Source organism: Rhinatrema bivittatum, chromosome 1 (assembly GCF_901001135.1).
Source record: "Rhinatrema bivittatum chromosome 1, aRhiBiv1.1, whole genome shotgun sequence".
In the NCBI taxonomy this organism is placed as follows: Eukaryota; Metazoa; Chordata; class Amphibia; order Gymnophiona; family Rhinatrematidae; genus Rhinatrema; species Rhinatrema bivittatum.
Window position 1 is genome coordinate 146477196 of NC_042615.1, and position 16029 is coordinate 146493224.

The 16029-nt window shown below is 46.0% G+C and overlaps 1 protein-coding gene across 3 annotated transcripts in view; it reads left to right on the forward strand.

Annotated features, from left to right (window-relative positions):
• CORIN (corin, serine peptidase) overlaps positions 1 to 16029 on the forward strand; it is a 513735-nt gene that overhangs the window by 274077 nt on the left and 223629 nt on the right. For all 3 annotated transcript variants that reach the window (XM_029588293.1, XM_029588313.1, XM_029588304.1), the window contains exon 10: positions 13516 to 13623. In XM_029588293.1, the coding sequence (XP_029444153.1) occupies positions 13516 to 13623 (108 nt within the window). The remainder of the gene's footprint in view (positions 1 to 13515; positions 13624 to 16029) is intronic.

A 16029-nucleotide genomic window follows, 5' to 3' on the forward strand; every position in this document is an offset into this window, starting at 1 on the left:
TAGTACATATATCCAACACCTGGTCTTATCTATCATTCACCTTAAATCAGTCACAGAGTGTCACTTCAGGAAACGCTGAAAATAATCTTGGGCGAATGCTTTTTTCATCTTTTCAATTCATTAAAATCCTTGCAAACAAAATGTTACATCCGTGCAAAGCCCTGATATCAGCTGACACCTCGCTGTTCACTATTTCAGGGGGATAATTTAGCAAATAACTTATCTGAAAAGTCAGTGCTCTTCTCTGGACCAGTCAGATCTTTATCTTGTACAGATACCGTGAGACCGCTCAGTTCAGATGAGGGAAAGGGACTTTCAAATAAGTTTGTTAAACTATCCTTTGATGGGGCAAAGGCCAGTTGGTGCCATTTTTCAAGATGGCGGCAACTGGCCCAGAGCCTAGGGGGCACTCTGAGTCTCTCTAGACAGCAGGTATTTCTTCTAAGGAAAGGGGTGGTTGGGGGGGGGGGGGGTTAAACCAGGAAGGGTTTTTGGAAAGGGGAAGGGTTTGGGAAGGGAGCAGGCAGTACCATTCCACTTTTAAATCTTTTTATGGACTTTTGTCTCTGCTGGACCATCTTTAGAGGTGGTGAGGGGGTGGCCGGGAGTCTATCCAGACCCATGGGGAGGATTTCTCACAGTGAGAAGGTGCCTTTTGGACCACTGATGGCCCTCTAAATAGCAGGACCAGAGCAAATATCATGCAATATCATTGTGATATGGGGATATTGTGCAATAAATGCTGTTTCCTGCACATTATACCCTTATTGCACCCTAGTAAATGAACCCCTAAGTCTGCTACTGTTACTGCCCGTCATGCTCTTGGCTCTTTCATGGAGCTTTGGAGAACATCTGCTACTATGGGTACTGTTTGCCACTTTGCAGTGCATTGGAGTATTCATGCCATTATTGGTGCTGCCTTTGCTACATTTTTGGTAACCTGGGCTATTCATAAAATTATTGTTGATTCCCTTTGCCTCTCTCATGATGGCTTGTGGATTATGATGTCTCTGTTTGTGGTATCCTGTACTCTACACCTTGGGGGGTTTTATGCCCATGTGCATTTTGCAATACCTCATACTCTATGATTTGATGATTTTGATGGCTCCATGATGTTTGTGTTACCCCTACACTCTATACTTTGGGTGTTTTGCTTCTACTCTGTCTTTCTGCCTCACTGTCTACACTGCGGTCTTATCTTCTAATATGCAGCTATTATTAGCGTCATAAACAGAATGCAGTGAACACCAGTTTGAGCCTTGTCTGTTTCTTCTATGTTTCACAGTTTATGTGATACATTTTTGCACACACTGTTAGTTACTAGGTGTAGTATTGTACTGTACACTACATAGGATTGCAGCCAATAGGCAGTGAGTGACATTGCCAAGCATTCTAAATCTGCTTGATAATCAGTGCAACTTTTCTTGTTGTATTGCTCTGTACCTACCATTTGTTCTTTCCAAATTCTCTTTCCTTATGGTACTTGCCAACTCTTGGTTGGATAATCCAATGCTTTGTATACTTGCTGTACCACTTATTTATCCTTGGGCTGATTTGACCTGATACTGCTTTGCCACTCATGGTGCCTTAGGGTTTTGAAGTCATTCTTCTTCATGCCACAGCCCTCACTGTATATCTTGGAGTCTTAATACCACTCTTCTTGCTGCATCATTTGTGATTTTTAATGCCAACATTGCTGCTGCTCCAACCCATTCTTGATACCTTTATTGCTTCCTCCTCTCCTCCAGTTGTCTTTGAGTTTCTTTCCAAATTCCATTCCATATAGTACTTGCCAACTCTTGGTCTTGCCAATCTGATGCTTTATACAGTCCTTGCTAAATCTTGGTCGTGGCAATCTGATACTTTATATAGATCTTACCCTGGTACCATTAGTGGTTTTATGCCCTTTTAGAAGTTTTATTCAAACTCCTTTATCTTACAATTCTTACTGACTATTGGTCTCATCCACTATGTAACTTTCAATGGATTATACCACAACAAAAGGCAGGGGCAGCAGAAGTACAGCACCCACAATCTGGACCATGTTCTTTTATGATTACTGCTTCTCAGTTAATGGAGGCAGTATTTTCAAAAACTGTTTCAGAAGAAGAATCATGTCTTGGATTTCCTGAATCACTGGATATTGAACAGCTAGAGGCTGCAGAGAATTTGGGGCCTCTAGTCAATAGCATCTTAACCTCCAGTGAGGAGGAAGAAGAAGCAGATGATACTGACAGGGCTGAGATTAACATATGAACATAAGTTTTACCATGCTGGGTCAGACCAAAAGTCCATCAAGCCCAGCACCCTGTTTCCAATAGTGGCCAGCCCAGGTCATAAGTACCTGGCAGAATTTCTCAGTTCAGTAGATTCCATGCTGCTTATCCCAGGAATAAGCAGTGGATTTTCCCCAGATCCACATTTAATGGTCCTGAGACTTTTCTACCAGGAACTTGTCCAAACCTTTTCCAAACCAGTTAATCTAACAAATTTTACCACATCCTCTGATAACAAATTTTGCATAGAATAAAAAAGTATTGTCTCCTATTTGTCTTAAATATATCACTTAGAAAATTCATGGAATGTCCCCTAGTCTTTGTACTTTTTGAAAGTGTAAGCAACTGATTCATGGTTACTCATTCCAATCCACTCATTATTTTAGAGACCTCTATCATATCTCCCCTTAATTGTCTCTTCTCCAAGCTGAAGAGCCTTAACCTCTTTAGCCTTTTCTTAGAGGGGAATCGTTACATCCCCTATATCATTTTGGTTGTCCTTCTCTGTACCTTTTCTAATTCTGCTAAATCTTTAACATTGGCAGTCTGCACTTCCGTGGGCGTCCCCCTGCACACCCCCCCCCCCCCCATCCGTCTCCTCCCCCCAATGCCCCACATATCACACCGCACTTCATTTTTGGTGAAACAAAGGCCGCAGCATTTATTAACATTAATTAACATGAATCAACATAATTACATTACCGGTACCCGAGCCGTCTGTGCTCTCAAACCTAGTGCATTCCGGGCGTCAAAACCGGCGTCCGCCGTTTAAGCCAGTCCGCCACCATCTTGCCGGCCCCCCGCCGTGACCAAGCCAGGGGACCATTCCTCCAGGCCGCCCACGCCTGAATACACGCACTTTCTTTCCCGAGGACTTCCGGTCCCTCCTGACCGTGTCCTCGAGGTCCCCCCTTACCTACCGACTCGGGTACCCCCGCCACCAGACTGGGACAGTGCCCCACTTGTCCCAGTCTCCCCCCTTAATGCTGCGACCCAACCTTGCAAAGCACTCGCTCGAGAGATTCCTGTAAGGCGTTATTAAATAAATCGTACCCGATGTCGGACAAATGAACCTTATCCGGCCTATACAGGCCGTAGCAAGGCTCGTCTGCCCATTCATGCCGGATTTGGTGAATGCCCCTCTGCTGTGCCCATACTCCGACCTGTCTATTAATCTTCTTCCTACCCCTGCCCCATAACTTGCTACTCTGCCATTTAATTCTAGGAATAATATCTGACCAGATTATGGCTGTTCCTGGTGCCAAATCCCTAATTAGGTCTAAGTCTCTTTTTATCATTTCTATCAGTTGCTTAGCCGTATGCGCTCCCAGGTCGTTGCCCCCAAGGTGAATAACTATGGCATCTGGTTGTCTAGACGTGCATATTTCGTGCCGCAGGTCCGACAGCAGGTGTTCCCATTTCATTCCCGACCTTCCCATCCATCTCAGGGTGACTCCTTCCGGAGCCAGCCCCAAGTGTACACCGTAAGGCCTTTCCTGCGCCCTTTTGGCCGCCCATCTCACGAATGAATGTCCTATTAACCACGCTATCCTCCTCTGGCTCCTTGCATCTGCGGGTGAAATTAAATGTGTTAGTTACCCATTTGCGCAAACCCAGGCCTCACATAACGCTTAGCAACTGCTGATTGCCAACGTCCAATTTTACGTATTACGTCCATCGGCATACCCGCTTGCGCCGCGCTAGTCGCTACCCCGATCCGGAAGGAATGTGTTCCGTAATCCTTCGGGTCCAACCCTATATTTCCTAACGCCAAGCGCAACCCCGCTGCAAACTGGTACCGAGTCAGCGGGACCCCGTCACTATGCACCAGCAAGTGATCCCCGCCTACCGGTCTTAATCGCAGATAGCTCTTTAAATTTCGCACCGGGCATGTCACCAGCGACCCCCCTGCTGCCAATATGATTTCGACCCCTTTTGCTTTTTGGTCTGTCTTTGACTTATGTACCCCGAATTCTCATGAACCGGTCCTGCACCTGTACGTTGCCGTACAATAACCCGTTGCGGCCCTTATCCTGTTTGGATGGGGCCACCAACTCGCCAACCCTTAATGCCGCAAAAAACGCTATGCAGAAGGCCGCTCTGAACAGTCCCACTTCAAATGGGTCAGTGCAAACATGCTGTACCGCGTACCACAATCTGACCAATAACTCGTGCGTGATGGGCCGTCTTTTATCGCCTTCCCAAGCTACCTCCCTCGCCCACCCCGCTAGCATCTTCTTGACTATGAAGAAGCTGAAAGGGTCGCCCAGACCTTGCGCCTTGGTAAAGAAGGCGAAACCGGCCAGTTGGTTGATCGTCGCCCCTCTGGACGTTCCTGTCTCTTTTGACCATGATATGAAACGGACTATCTGGTTGGCCTCCACCATCCCTGTGGGACCACCCTGGCCCCCTATAAACTCCTGCACCTTAGCGTAACCACGGCAGTAGGCTTTCCACGTCGCCGGGGCAACAGACGCCCTCAACAATCCCTGCTCGACTGTGTTCCAATTTGCCATAGATGTTCCGGCATTGGTACTCCCTCCGCCTCTGCCTCTGGCACCTGTTGGCGAAAGAGAGCTCACTTAGCCCTTGATAATGCATCCGCCACCTGATTCCGTGTGCCCGGCACGTGTTTGGCCCTTAGGGTCATGTTCAACCGCAGGCTCTGTAGCACCACTTCCCTCAATAACCCAGCTACCCGGGGGCAGTGGGCCGCCTGTTTGTTCAGCACTGTTACTACGGCCATATTGTCACACCAAAAAACTATCCGCTTGTTATGCAACTTATGGGCCCAAACAGTGATTGTTACCAATATTGGAAAGAGCTCGAGAAAGGTAATGTTCCTTACCAGGCCGTCGTCCCTCCATGCCTGCGGCCATGGCGCCGCACACCATGCACCCTGGCAATACGCCCCGAATCCCCATCCTCCCGAGGCGTCCGTGAAAATGTCCAAGTCCCTATTGGACATTGTCTCCTCCTGCCACATTGCTACTCCGTTGAACCTATCTAAGAATTGTAGCCACATTACAATTTCAGCCCTTACTGGTCTCGATATCCTAATGTGATGGTGTGGTCGCTTCACCCCTATCGTTGCTACTGCCAATCGTCTTAAGAAAGCCCTTCCCATGGGTATTACCCGAGTTGCGAAATTGAGGCTTCCTATCAAGGATTGCATCGCTGTTAAGGTGACCTTCCTAGCTGTCAGTGTCTTTCTAAGCAAGTCCCGCAGCTTACATACTTTCTCCAACGGCAGTCTCGATGTCATTGTCAGCGTGTCTATCTCTATGCCTAAGAAAGATAAGGTGGTAGCTGGACCTTCGGTCTTTTCCCGTGCCAACGGGACGCCAAAATCTCGGGCCATTTCCTGAAATCCGGCTAATATCTGTGCACAGGTGGCCCTATCGGCCGGTCCCACAAATAAGAAGTCGTCCAGATAATGGACAACGTTGCTGTTCCCTGTCCTTTTTTGTAGTGCCCAATGCAGGAATGTGCTAAACATCTCGAAACAAGCACAAGATATAGAACACCCCATGGGCATACACTTGTCGAAGTAGTATCTGCCTTTGAATTGAAAACCTAGGAGCGGGAAGCTGTCGGGATGCACGGGCAGCAATCTGAATGCGGACTTTATGTCCGCCTTGGCCATTAGAGCCCCTTGGCCGCATTGCCTTACCAATGAGATCGCTGCATCGAAAGATGCGTATTGGACCCTGCAATCCTCCTCCGGTAGATGATCATTGACAGACTCGCCCGGGGGATATGACAGGTTCTGAATAAGCCTGAACTCCCCCTGCCCCTTCTTAGGCACTACTGCCAATGGTGAAACCATCATGTCCCGGAAAGGTGGGTCCTCGAATGGACCCGCCATCCTTCCCAATTCGATTTCTCTAAGGACCTTCTGTTGTACTATGTCCGCGTGTCTCACTACAGAGACGGCGTTACCTAATCTCGCGCTCCTAATTTTCCCTTGAAATGGTATCCTAAAACCGTATCTGAAACCCTCCCTAAGCCTGGTAGCCTCTTCTCTTTTAGGGTAGTCTGCCAGCCATTCCACCATGTTCGCCAGGTGTATCGGCGACGGTGCCTTACTGAGGACGCTATTGTTTTCCTCCCCCGCCGAGAGTACTAGCCGGCCCCTGCCCTTTCTTACTGCACTTGCTGGCCGGGTGCGGTGCGGAGCACAAGGAGCAAATATGCCTAAATTTGCATTCGTGGAATGTGCAACCTGCCTTGTTGTATCTCCAACACACTTTGTCCTTGCTATTCCCGCTTTCCCCCCAGGGATTACTCCCCGGTGTTGGTGTCCCGCTAGCCGCCTTACCGCTCCCATGTGCCCCACTTGTGTCCAGGACCTTGCTGGTCATTTGCCGTAGCCATAGGCCGACGTCCTGCGTTCCCCATGACATGCCCTTATTATCCTCCATTTTATCCCTAAAATGCTCGTCGTAATTCAACCAGCACCATCCTTGATACTCCTTATAACCTTCGAGTATTGCGTCTGCATAGCTAAGCATAGGCACATACTGTGACGGGTCTGCCCTTCCCGTCACACTAATCATCCTCAAAAATGCTCTGACCCAATTCACTATGTTTTTTGCCACTTTTACTTCGCCCACCTTTTTCTCCTCCTTTTTTCCCTTCTTCCTTCTCTCAACCGCACCCTTCCTTCCCTCCAATACTGAGAATATATCTATGTACTCTCTTTTTCTTATTTTGCTGCGCAGCGCCCTAGGAACACTTTCCCACAATTCCGCTAAGGGCGGCAGTGCCGCGGTAGCTGTCGCGCCTGCTCCTGTGCACCTGCCCGCCACTGAGTGCGCTGTTTCCCCTTCGCTCCCTTCGGAGTCGTCCTCCGACGAGTCAGTGGAAGAATCGCTGCCCTTCCTCCTTCTCTTATTACCCTTTCTATTCGCCGCTCGCTCCTTGACTCGTTCTCCACTGTGTCGCCCGCCGGGTGCCTCCGCTCTGACCACCATGTCCTCTGCACCTCCCGATACTTGTGTCTCGTTGTCCTCCCCGGAACTCGTCTCGCTTTCTCGACTCTCCGTCCCTGGGGTGACTTTGCCTCTGCGGGCCGCGCTCTCCGCGGTTCGTTTCTTGCGCTGCGGTCCCGATTTGCTCGGTCCCTCTCGCACTTGTGTAGATTCCAAAGCCTTTGGGGCTCCGACGACCCTGTCCTGCGTGGCCATCGTGCCCCCGGCCGCCTGGTTGTACCATGGCGGAGGCACCTGCCACCATGGTGGGTACATATGCTGCTGATAAGGGTTAGCCATTGTGGCCAACCATGCCTGGGCACTTTGCTGAGTTCCTCCCAGCCCACCTTGTGACGGAGTCTCTGGTACTGGGCCGGATGCTCCCGAGGGTGACACGGCTCCCACTCCTGCCGCAGGCCACATGGGCCATCCCCACTGCAGCGGGCCTCCTTGCCCCGACTCCAGCCGTGAGCCCGTGGGTCCGTGCTGGCTGTCTTGTTCGACCAGGGCTGGCTTCGCCTGCTGCCGTCCCCCTCCGCTCTTCTTTGCCTGCACCTTCTTGGCCTTGTCCGCCGGCCGTGCCCCCTTGTGGCTCCTAGTCAGTGGTCCTCGCCTCCTGCCGGCCTCTCGTCCTCCCTCTCCTTTTCCTGGGGCAGGATCCTCCGGTCCATCCCGTGGCTCTTCACCCCTCTTCTTCCTTGCTCCCCCCCGTGCTCTCGCTGGTCCTTTCCCCGGCATGCTCACAAACCACACACAGGACTGCGCTCTTTCTTTATTCAAAAGCTTATGATTGTTTACTCACGGTTTGTCGCTTCCGAACGATGGGGGGGGGAGCGCTGGGGTTTCCTCGTCCGCTCCTGCGGTCAGCTCCCGTCTCCTTGCGTTCCAGTTGTCCACGTGCTTCCCGTGCTCAGCTGTGCTGGGAGTCCTGTCTGCCTCTTGTATTTCCGTCGTCTGTGTCTTTAAATCCTGCACAGCGCTGCTGCAACCCTCCTCCGGGTCAAGCCTGCCACTCCAAGACGCACAGATCAATGTTCACTTCCGCGTAGCAACCACGGTGCTGCTTCTCCTCCTGCCGCTGAGTCTCTGCTGCCTCTGCTCTTATCCTGGCACCTGGATGGGCTTCCACGAGGGAGGAATTCTTCTGTCTCTACCTCTCTCCCTCTCCGTGTGGATTCAATTCGCCGCCGCTCAGTTCCACAACGCTTGCTGGCTCACTGCCTGCCACCCGATGCCTGCTCCTCCTCCTGGCCTTTCTGTCCGGCCGTTCTACGCGCTCCGGTGTGCCCCGATGCTCTCCACGTGGTCCCGAAGCTGCTGCTAATGCCCGCCTGCCTCTCCCAATGTCCGGTCGAATCGCCGAGGTTGCCCTCGGTCCCGGTGCCGGGCAGCCGCAGAAAAGGGGCAGCTCCTTTTTAATTTGTTTCCCTGCGGGTCCTCGTGGCCTGCGGGGGCGTCTGCTGCACTGCCTGCCCCTTCGGCCCGCTCTCCCGGATGTCTGCCGCTCGCGATCGCGTTCGGCCTCCGCTCCCCGATTCCCCGAGCAGATCAACGAACCGGCGAGCGCAGGCACGGAAAAAGACCGAGGCCCGCGCTCGCCGGCCCTTTAAAGGCCCTCGGGTCCCCCCAAGAGACCCCGTGCTGACGTCATCGCGTCGCCGGCGCGTCATCAACGCGATGACGTCCGCCGCCCCCCGCCCGTGGGGAATCGCGGGCCGCCGGGAAGATCGCCCCAGAGGCAGGTAGGGTAGTGGGGGGGGTCCCCCCCCTCGGCAGACGCCATGTTAAGGGGGGGGCCCTCCCCGCACGAGGCGAGTCGGCCCCGTTTTTTGAAAATCGGTGACCAGAACTGCACACAGTAATCGAGGTACGGTTGTACCATGGAGCAATATAAAGGCATTATGATTGTTTTATTTTCCATTCCTTTCCATTCCTAGCATTCTATTTTCTTTCTTGACCATTGCTGCACACTGGGCAGAGGATTTCAACATATTGTCCACAATGACGCCTAGATCTTTTTCCTGAGTGGTGACTGCCAACTTGCATTATGTGGATATAACTTGGGTTCTTCTTCCCTGTGTGCATCAGTTTGCACTTGTCCACTTTAAATGCCATCTGCCATTTGGATACCCAGTCTCCCAGTCTCAGTGTTGTCTTATAATTTCTTGCATTCCTCTTGTGATTTAATAACTTTGAATAATTATGTATCTTCAGCAAATTTGACCATTTGACTCATTATTCCCATTTTTAGGTTATTTATAAATATGTTAAATAGCAGCAGTCCCAGCACAGATCCCTGGGGCACTCCACTAATCAGCTTTCTCCAATGAGAAAATTGAATATTTAGCCCTGCTCTCTGTTTTCTACATTTTAACCAGCTCTCAATCTTAAATGAACATTTCCTCCTATCCCATGATTTTTTAATTTCCTCAAGAGTCTCTCGTGAGGGACTTTGTCAAATGCTTTCTGAAATTCCAGATACATTGTATAAGCTGGCTCACCTTTATTCACATGTTTATTCACACCTTCAAAAAAGTGAGGCAGATTAGTGAGGCAAGAATTTCCCTTGGCTAAACCCATCTACATGTTCAGGAATTTTGTCCTTTACAATAGGTTTGATCATTTTTCCCGTACTGATGTCAGGCTCACCGGTCTGTAGTTTTCTGGATCAGCTTTGGAACCCTTTTTAAAAACTGTCATTGCTCTGGCCACCCTCCCATATTCAGGTACCATAGCTGATTTTAATGATAAATTACAGATTAATAATAATAGGTCTGCAATTTCATGTTTCAGTTCTTTCTATAGTCTGGGGTGTATATCATCCAGTCCAGGTATTTGCTACTCTTTAGTTTGTCAATTTGCTCTATTACATCTTCCAGGTTTGCTGAAATTTGTTCCATTTCCTCTGAATAATCACCTTTAAATATCACTTCTGGCATTGGTATCTGCCATTCATCCTCCTCTGTAAAAACTGAAGCAAAGAAATCATTTAATGTCTCTGCTATGGCCTTGTCCTGTTAGTACACCTTTTACCCCTTGATCATCTAATGGTCCAACTGACTTCCTCGCAGGCTTGTTGCTTCGAATGTACCTGAAAAAGGTTTTATTATGAATTTTTGCTTCTTCATCAAGCTTCTTTTCAAATTCGGTCTTAGCTAGCCTTATCAATGCTTTGCATCTAACTTGCCAGTGCTTATGTTGTTTCCTGTTTTCTTCATCTGGATCCCTTTTCCATTTTTTTAAAGATGTTCTTTTTGCTATAATAGCCTCTTTCACCTCACCATTAAACCATGCTAGCAGTCGTTAGGCCTTCTTCCACCTTTTTTTAATGTATGGAATACATTTTTCTGGCCTTCCTAGATGATATTCTTGATGAACAGCATTCATACCTGATATAAAGTCTTAACCTTTGCGGTTGCTCCTTTCAGTTTTTTCCTGACTATTTTTCTCATTTTCTCATAATTTCCCTTTTGAAAATTAAATGCTATCATAGTAGATTTCCTTAATGTCTTCCCTCTAGTTATCAATTCAAATGTCATCATGTTATGACCACTATTGCTAAGTGGCTCTAACATTGTTACATATCGCACCAAATTATGTGTTCCACTAAGGATTAAAACTAAAAACAACCCCCTTCCCCTTTGTCAGTTTTTATGCTATCTGCTCCATAAAGCAGTCATTTATTCATTTATTCATTTATTTCATCTAGAAATTTTGTTTCCTTGGCATGTCCTGATGTGACATTTACCTAGTCAATACCAGGGTAATTGAAATCACCTATTGTTAATATGCTTCTAATTTTGTTAGCTTCCCTATTTTCTGTTAGCATTTCATCGTCTGTCTGTTCATTCTGCTCAGGTGAATGTAGTATACTCCCACTGCTATTTTATTTCCATATGGAATTTCAATCCATAAAGGTTCCACACTATATTTTGGTTCTTGCAGAACTTTTATCCTGTTTAACTTTAAGCCCTCTTTCATATATAGCATCACACCTCACCCAATGTGAACCATCCTATCCTTGTGATAAAATTTGTATCCTGGTATCAAAGTGTCCTATTGGTAATCCACCTTTTACAAAATCTCCGAGATGCCAATTATATCGAACTTCTCATTCAGTGCTATATATTCTAATTCTTCCTTTTTATTTTTCTTATTTCCAGCATTTTATATACAGACATTTCAAAGTATGTTTTTGTTTATATCAACAATCTGCTTATCAGTTGACATGGCTAATTTGGGATCATTTTGTCCTGTCTGCTCTTTACTTAAAGTCCAGTGGGTTACTTTAGCATTTATTGTAATCTCTCTCAGATAAGTATAAATTTCTCCATATGCACAATGTTTATTCACCTTCCTCTGCATTACCAGATAGAATAAATCATTAGGCAAAGCAATGGATTTGACTGACTTGTGGTCCTTATTTTTTTAACAAATCTACTACTGTATGCATCTGTGCAGGAGTGGCTCAAGGCATTCTGCTGTTTGAGGCGAGGGATGAGATAGCGCACTCCCCCCCGCCCCCCCAACCCAAAGGCAAAGCACAGGTCAAATCATGGAGAGGATCATGGGGGGAAGAGAGTTCGCTTGGAGTCTGGCCCTTCCGGTGATTTGAAATGCTACAGAAGGGGGAAAGCAAGTGTCAGAATTCCCAAAGAAGTAGCAGACAGTGTATCACTGATGATATTTCTTGGAAGCTGGCAATCCTGCTACACTCCCAGTAACCCTACAACCTGCCTCCCACATTTCCGCTGCATTTGCCCCCTGGAGAAGTGGGAAATGGGTGAATAGTGGGGGGTCGGTGTGTGGCACACTCTCTCCAGGTCAGTGCAAGGATATCAGATGCACTAGGTGAACTTTACACACTAGCCCTCACCATACACAATTAAAAACTGTGCATTTATAATAAGAGATTGTACATGATAAAAGATATTCATAGTCTTCCAAGGTAAAAATACCACAGCAACATGTACCGTATATTATTTTTACATGCACTGCACTGGTGCCAACCAGAAAGCTCTGCAAGAAAGACATTTGTTATTATCTCCTAGCCTGAGGGGGAGTAAAGTTTCCAGGGCTAACTTAATCTATGAGCGGAAGCTGAATTTCAGTGCCAGGACCTATAGTCAGGATTTTATGCGCACAAAAAAAGCTTTCTGCACTGAAAACAGTATTTGTGTATACAAAGCATATTTTTTGTATACAAATCCCGAGTACAAGTCCCAAAACTCAAGTAAGAGCATAAAAGTTATGTGCACAACAAAAGATAATTTCCCTAAATTATCGACATCTCACCAATTCCTACTATCAGGACTCCACAACTGCTCAATCAATTTTTGAATCCATAAGTTCACTATATTACTCTTATTGTATCTATATGGTAGATTTGACAGGTCATCTCTACTACGTTAAATAGTTAAATTGTATGTACATATTATATTATATTATATTTATTATTACTATGTTAAATTGACATCCGGTTTTATTGTTCCTTATGTTCTACAGTTCTATGTAAAGCCCCCATCCGCTGTTGGGCAGTTCATCGTTTTATGTAAACCGGAGTGATTTGTAATTCCCACAAGAACTTCGGTACATAAAAATTAAAAATAAATAAATAATAAATAAATATGTTCCTAACTCAGGTTTGGAGCACAAAAGACATACTCCTAACTCTCTGCTCCCAATTACATACAGAACACATTTTTTTATGTGCATAAATCATTCATTATACATGGAAACATTTTCTGTATCGAGAGTTAAAATAAAATCCATAAAGGAGCAGACTGAGAGGGAATTTCCCTAACCCTAACCCTGTCCTTCCTCCCCAATCCCTAAACCTACCCTAGCTATCCCCAATTTTTTTGTTTTTATACTTACTGCTCCTCTGGAGCAGAAGTAAACTCCGCGCGCCGGCTGGCCGTCTAATGGCACTGTCCTGTCCCGCCCCTTTCTTCAGGCATTTCTAAAATGCATTCGGTGTGCGCAGGGCCTGGCCATGCGCATAACCCCCAGCATTTGCAAGTGTGGGCCTTTTAAAATCGACTTGTTAATGTAAACTGTCCCAGCATTCTGTATTTTCTCGTGCATTTTTCTAAAGAATTTTATTTGCAGTGTTTTTGGCATCCTGCATGAATGATGGGTAAATTGGCAGTAACTTAAGTAACCTTTTGTTCACTATTTTTAATAAGATCCTATTGGTTATTCTGGAATCACTCTGCCCTATAATAGCAACAAGAAAATGCCTTGTTTCTTTTCTTTTCATGAAGATTCGCTGCCATGTGAGGAAGGAGATCAAAAATGCATTTCCCCTTCTTGTTCAAACTCCTGTGGCAATAGTCTTGCCTGTGAAACTCATCAAAACCAGACAAACTGTGGTAAGTAATATCTCGAGTGCTAGACCAGGTATTTTTAGTAGAATTCTCTTGCACTATTATCCACAGTAAATTAATCCTGTACCATGCATAGTTCTAAAAAACAGAATCCATCTTATTGAGATTGATATTCAGCACCACTTAGCTGGCTCAGTGCTCGCAGTTAAATATCTGGCCTTTAAGTGGCTACCACTTATCCAGATAAGTACTTATCTAGCTAAGTGGTGGGTGGGAAATAGATATTCTAGAGAGGAGCTACTTATCCAGTTAACATTGCTGAATAAATAGCGATATTTAAACTTATCTGGATATGTTAACCAGATAAGTTAGACCTCCTGCTAACTAGTGACTTATTTGGGATATTCAGCTTGTAAGTTAGCAAGACAAGTCTTATCCTGATAACTTATAGGGTCATTCAGCAAATCACGATGGGCCGTTATCGCATGCGTTAGGGCGTTAACGCACACGATAACGCCCTAATGCATTCAATAACTATCGCATCGCAATTTCAAAATTCAAATTAGGGAAAGAGGAGGAGTTTGGGCAGGGTTTAGGCAAAGTAGGGGGCTGTAGCGCTGGGGGCGATAATGTAATCACATTTTTACTCGCAGTAGCACTGGAAATAGCTACAGCTATTTCATTGGCGCTACGGGGGAGATAGTGTAAAGCGCGGCTGCAACCACGGCGAGTGAAAACCCACCACTGTGATACACTATCGCCACCCCGCCCCTTTCCTGGCCGTGGCTCATCATTCCCCTATATTTATAGCAGAATGATGAATCCAGGGGGTACTTAGCTATACATCTTTCAATACCTACCTCATTGTAATTTGACTGAATGTCCCCTGCATACCTGGTAGGTAAGAGGACGGTCTTATGATTCAAGAAATCAGTAAAGTGCATTACAGTGAATTAATATATACAAATAATTTGGGATATGTTTTTTGCATGTTTTCTGACTTATGTTCCTATTCTATAACGTCTGTGTTTTAGAAGGTGTGAGAAAATCCTAGGCGTGGTGCGGGATGTGGGGTTGGGGGTAAGGGGCCGACTACCTTTATTATTATTTCTACTTAAGTCATAGACTTGTGCCTTTGTACTTTTGGTTATCAGTTTGTTTTAGGTATTAGGATAATTCAAGCCATTTTATTTTTTTCAGTCAAGAGCAATTATAAAAGAAAAGCAATTATGCCTTTGTATAATTTGCATTACCTAGAGATTTCAGTCATAAATGATGTAAAATATGAGATCTTCAACATAGGTAAAAATGTGTTCAATTATGTTATTTCTATCATCCACAACATTTTATTTATTTAATCTTCTTCTTAACTTCTTCCCCAGTCCTCTATAAAAACCACCCTTTCTAATTATTACAGTTTTAAAAATGATTTTTTTTGTGACATTACAATTTCAATCAAACAAGCAGCTGAGGCAGTTTTAGTGCAAAGTCAGTTTGTATTTCGCAACGGGCTGGATTTAGACAAATTCTCTGTGGCCTCTTGAAAGTGAATAAAGCGTAAAACTTTCATAGCAACTCACATACAAGCAGCTATTCAAGACATATTCAGCAAGAAAAGAGATATTCTAGCTTCAAAAAAACTACTTTGAGTTTGCAGGAGGAAGATCCACAATAAACATGTGAAGGGAAATTTTAAAAGCCATTTCTGTGGGTAAATTGCCCACCCAGTATGTGGTTAGCCTTAAGTAAGTATGTCTAGTATGTACGTAAGTTTACCTGGACTGAATATAGGGGTTGCTGGGGGCAGAGCTGAGGAGCGGTTGGGACTTATGCGCATAGTTTTGTATTTTCAAAAGTATGCATGCACATTTTCCCCTTACTTAACAGCAGATGAGTGAGGGGTTTTCCAGGGAAGAGCCCTTTTATCATGAGTAAGAAACCCTTGGATATGATTTTGGTTGAAGAGACTACCTAATCTGTACTTTGGCAGCTTTGATAGACCAGTAGATGTGGAGTGAATGGACAGAATGGATATACTGTAGGATAGCAGAAGCTGTCAGGTACAGTTCATTTCCTGTAGAAGGTATGCTGAGGTTTGGACAATGAGGCGAGTACTGTCAGAGGGTGTCATAGAGGGGATTCTGCTAAATTTGAGATCCCTATCCAACTCAGGGCATTCCTACACCCTCTGTATCCCTGGGGTCAGGTCCACTACACTATCTGCTTGACCCAAACTCCTTTTGAGCCCTTCCGAGAGACTGGCACTCGGCTCACTCCAGTGCTAGACGCTCTCACGTTTTATTCGTCCCATCCAGGAGGGAGGTGCAATTGTGTCTGGGTAAATTTGATGGCAAATTTTCCAAGTGGATTTAGCCCACTTTGAAAACTGGTGTACTTTTATGCGTATTATGTGGGCTGTACTCCACTCACAATTCTTCTTACACCTATCCA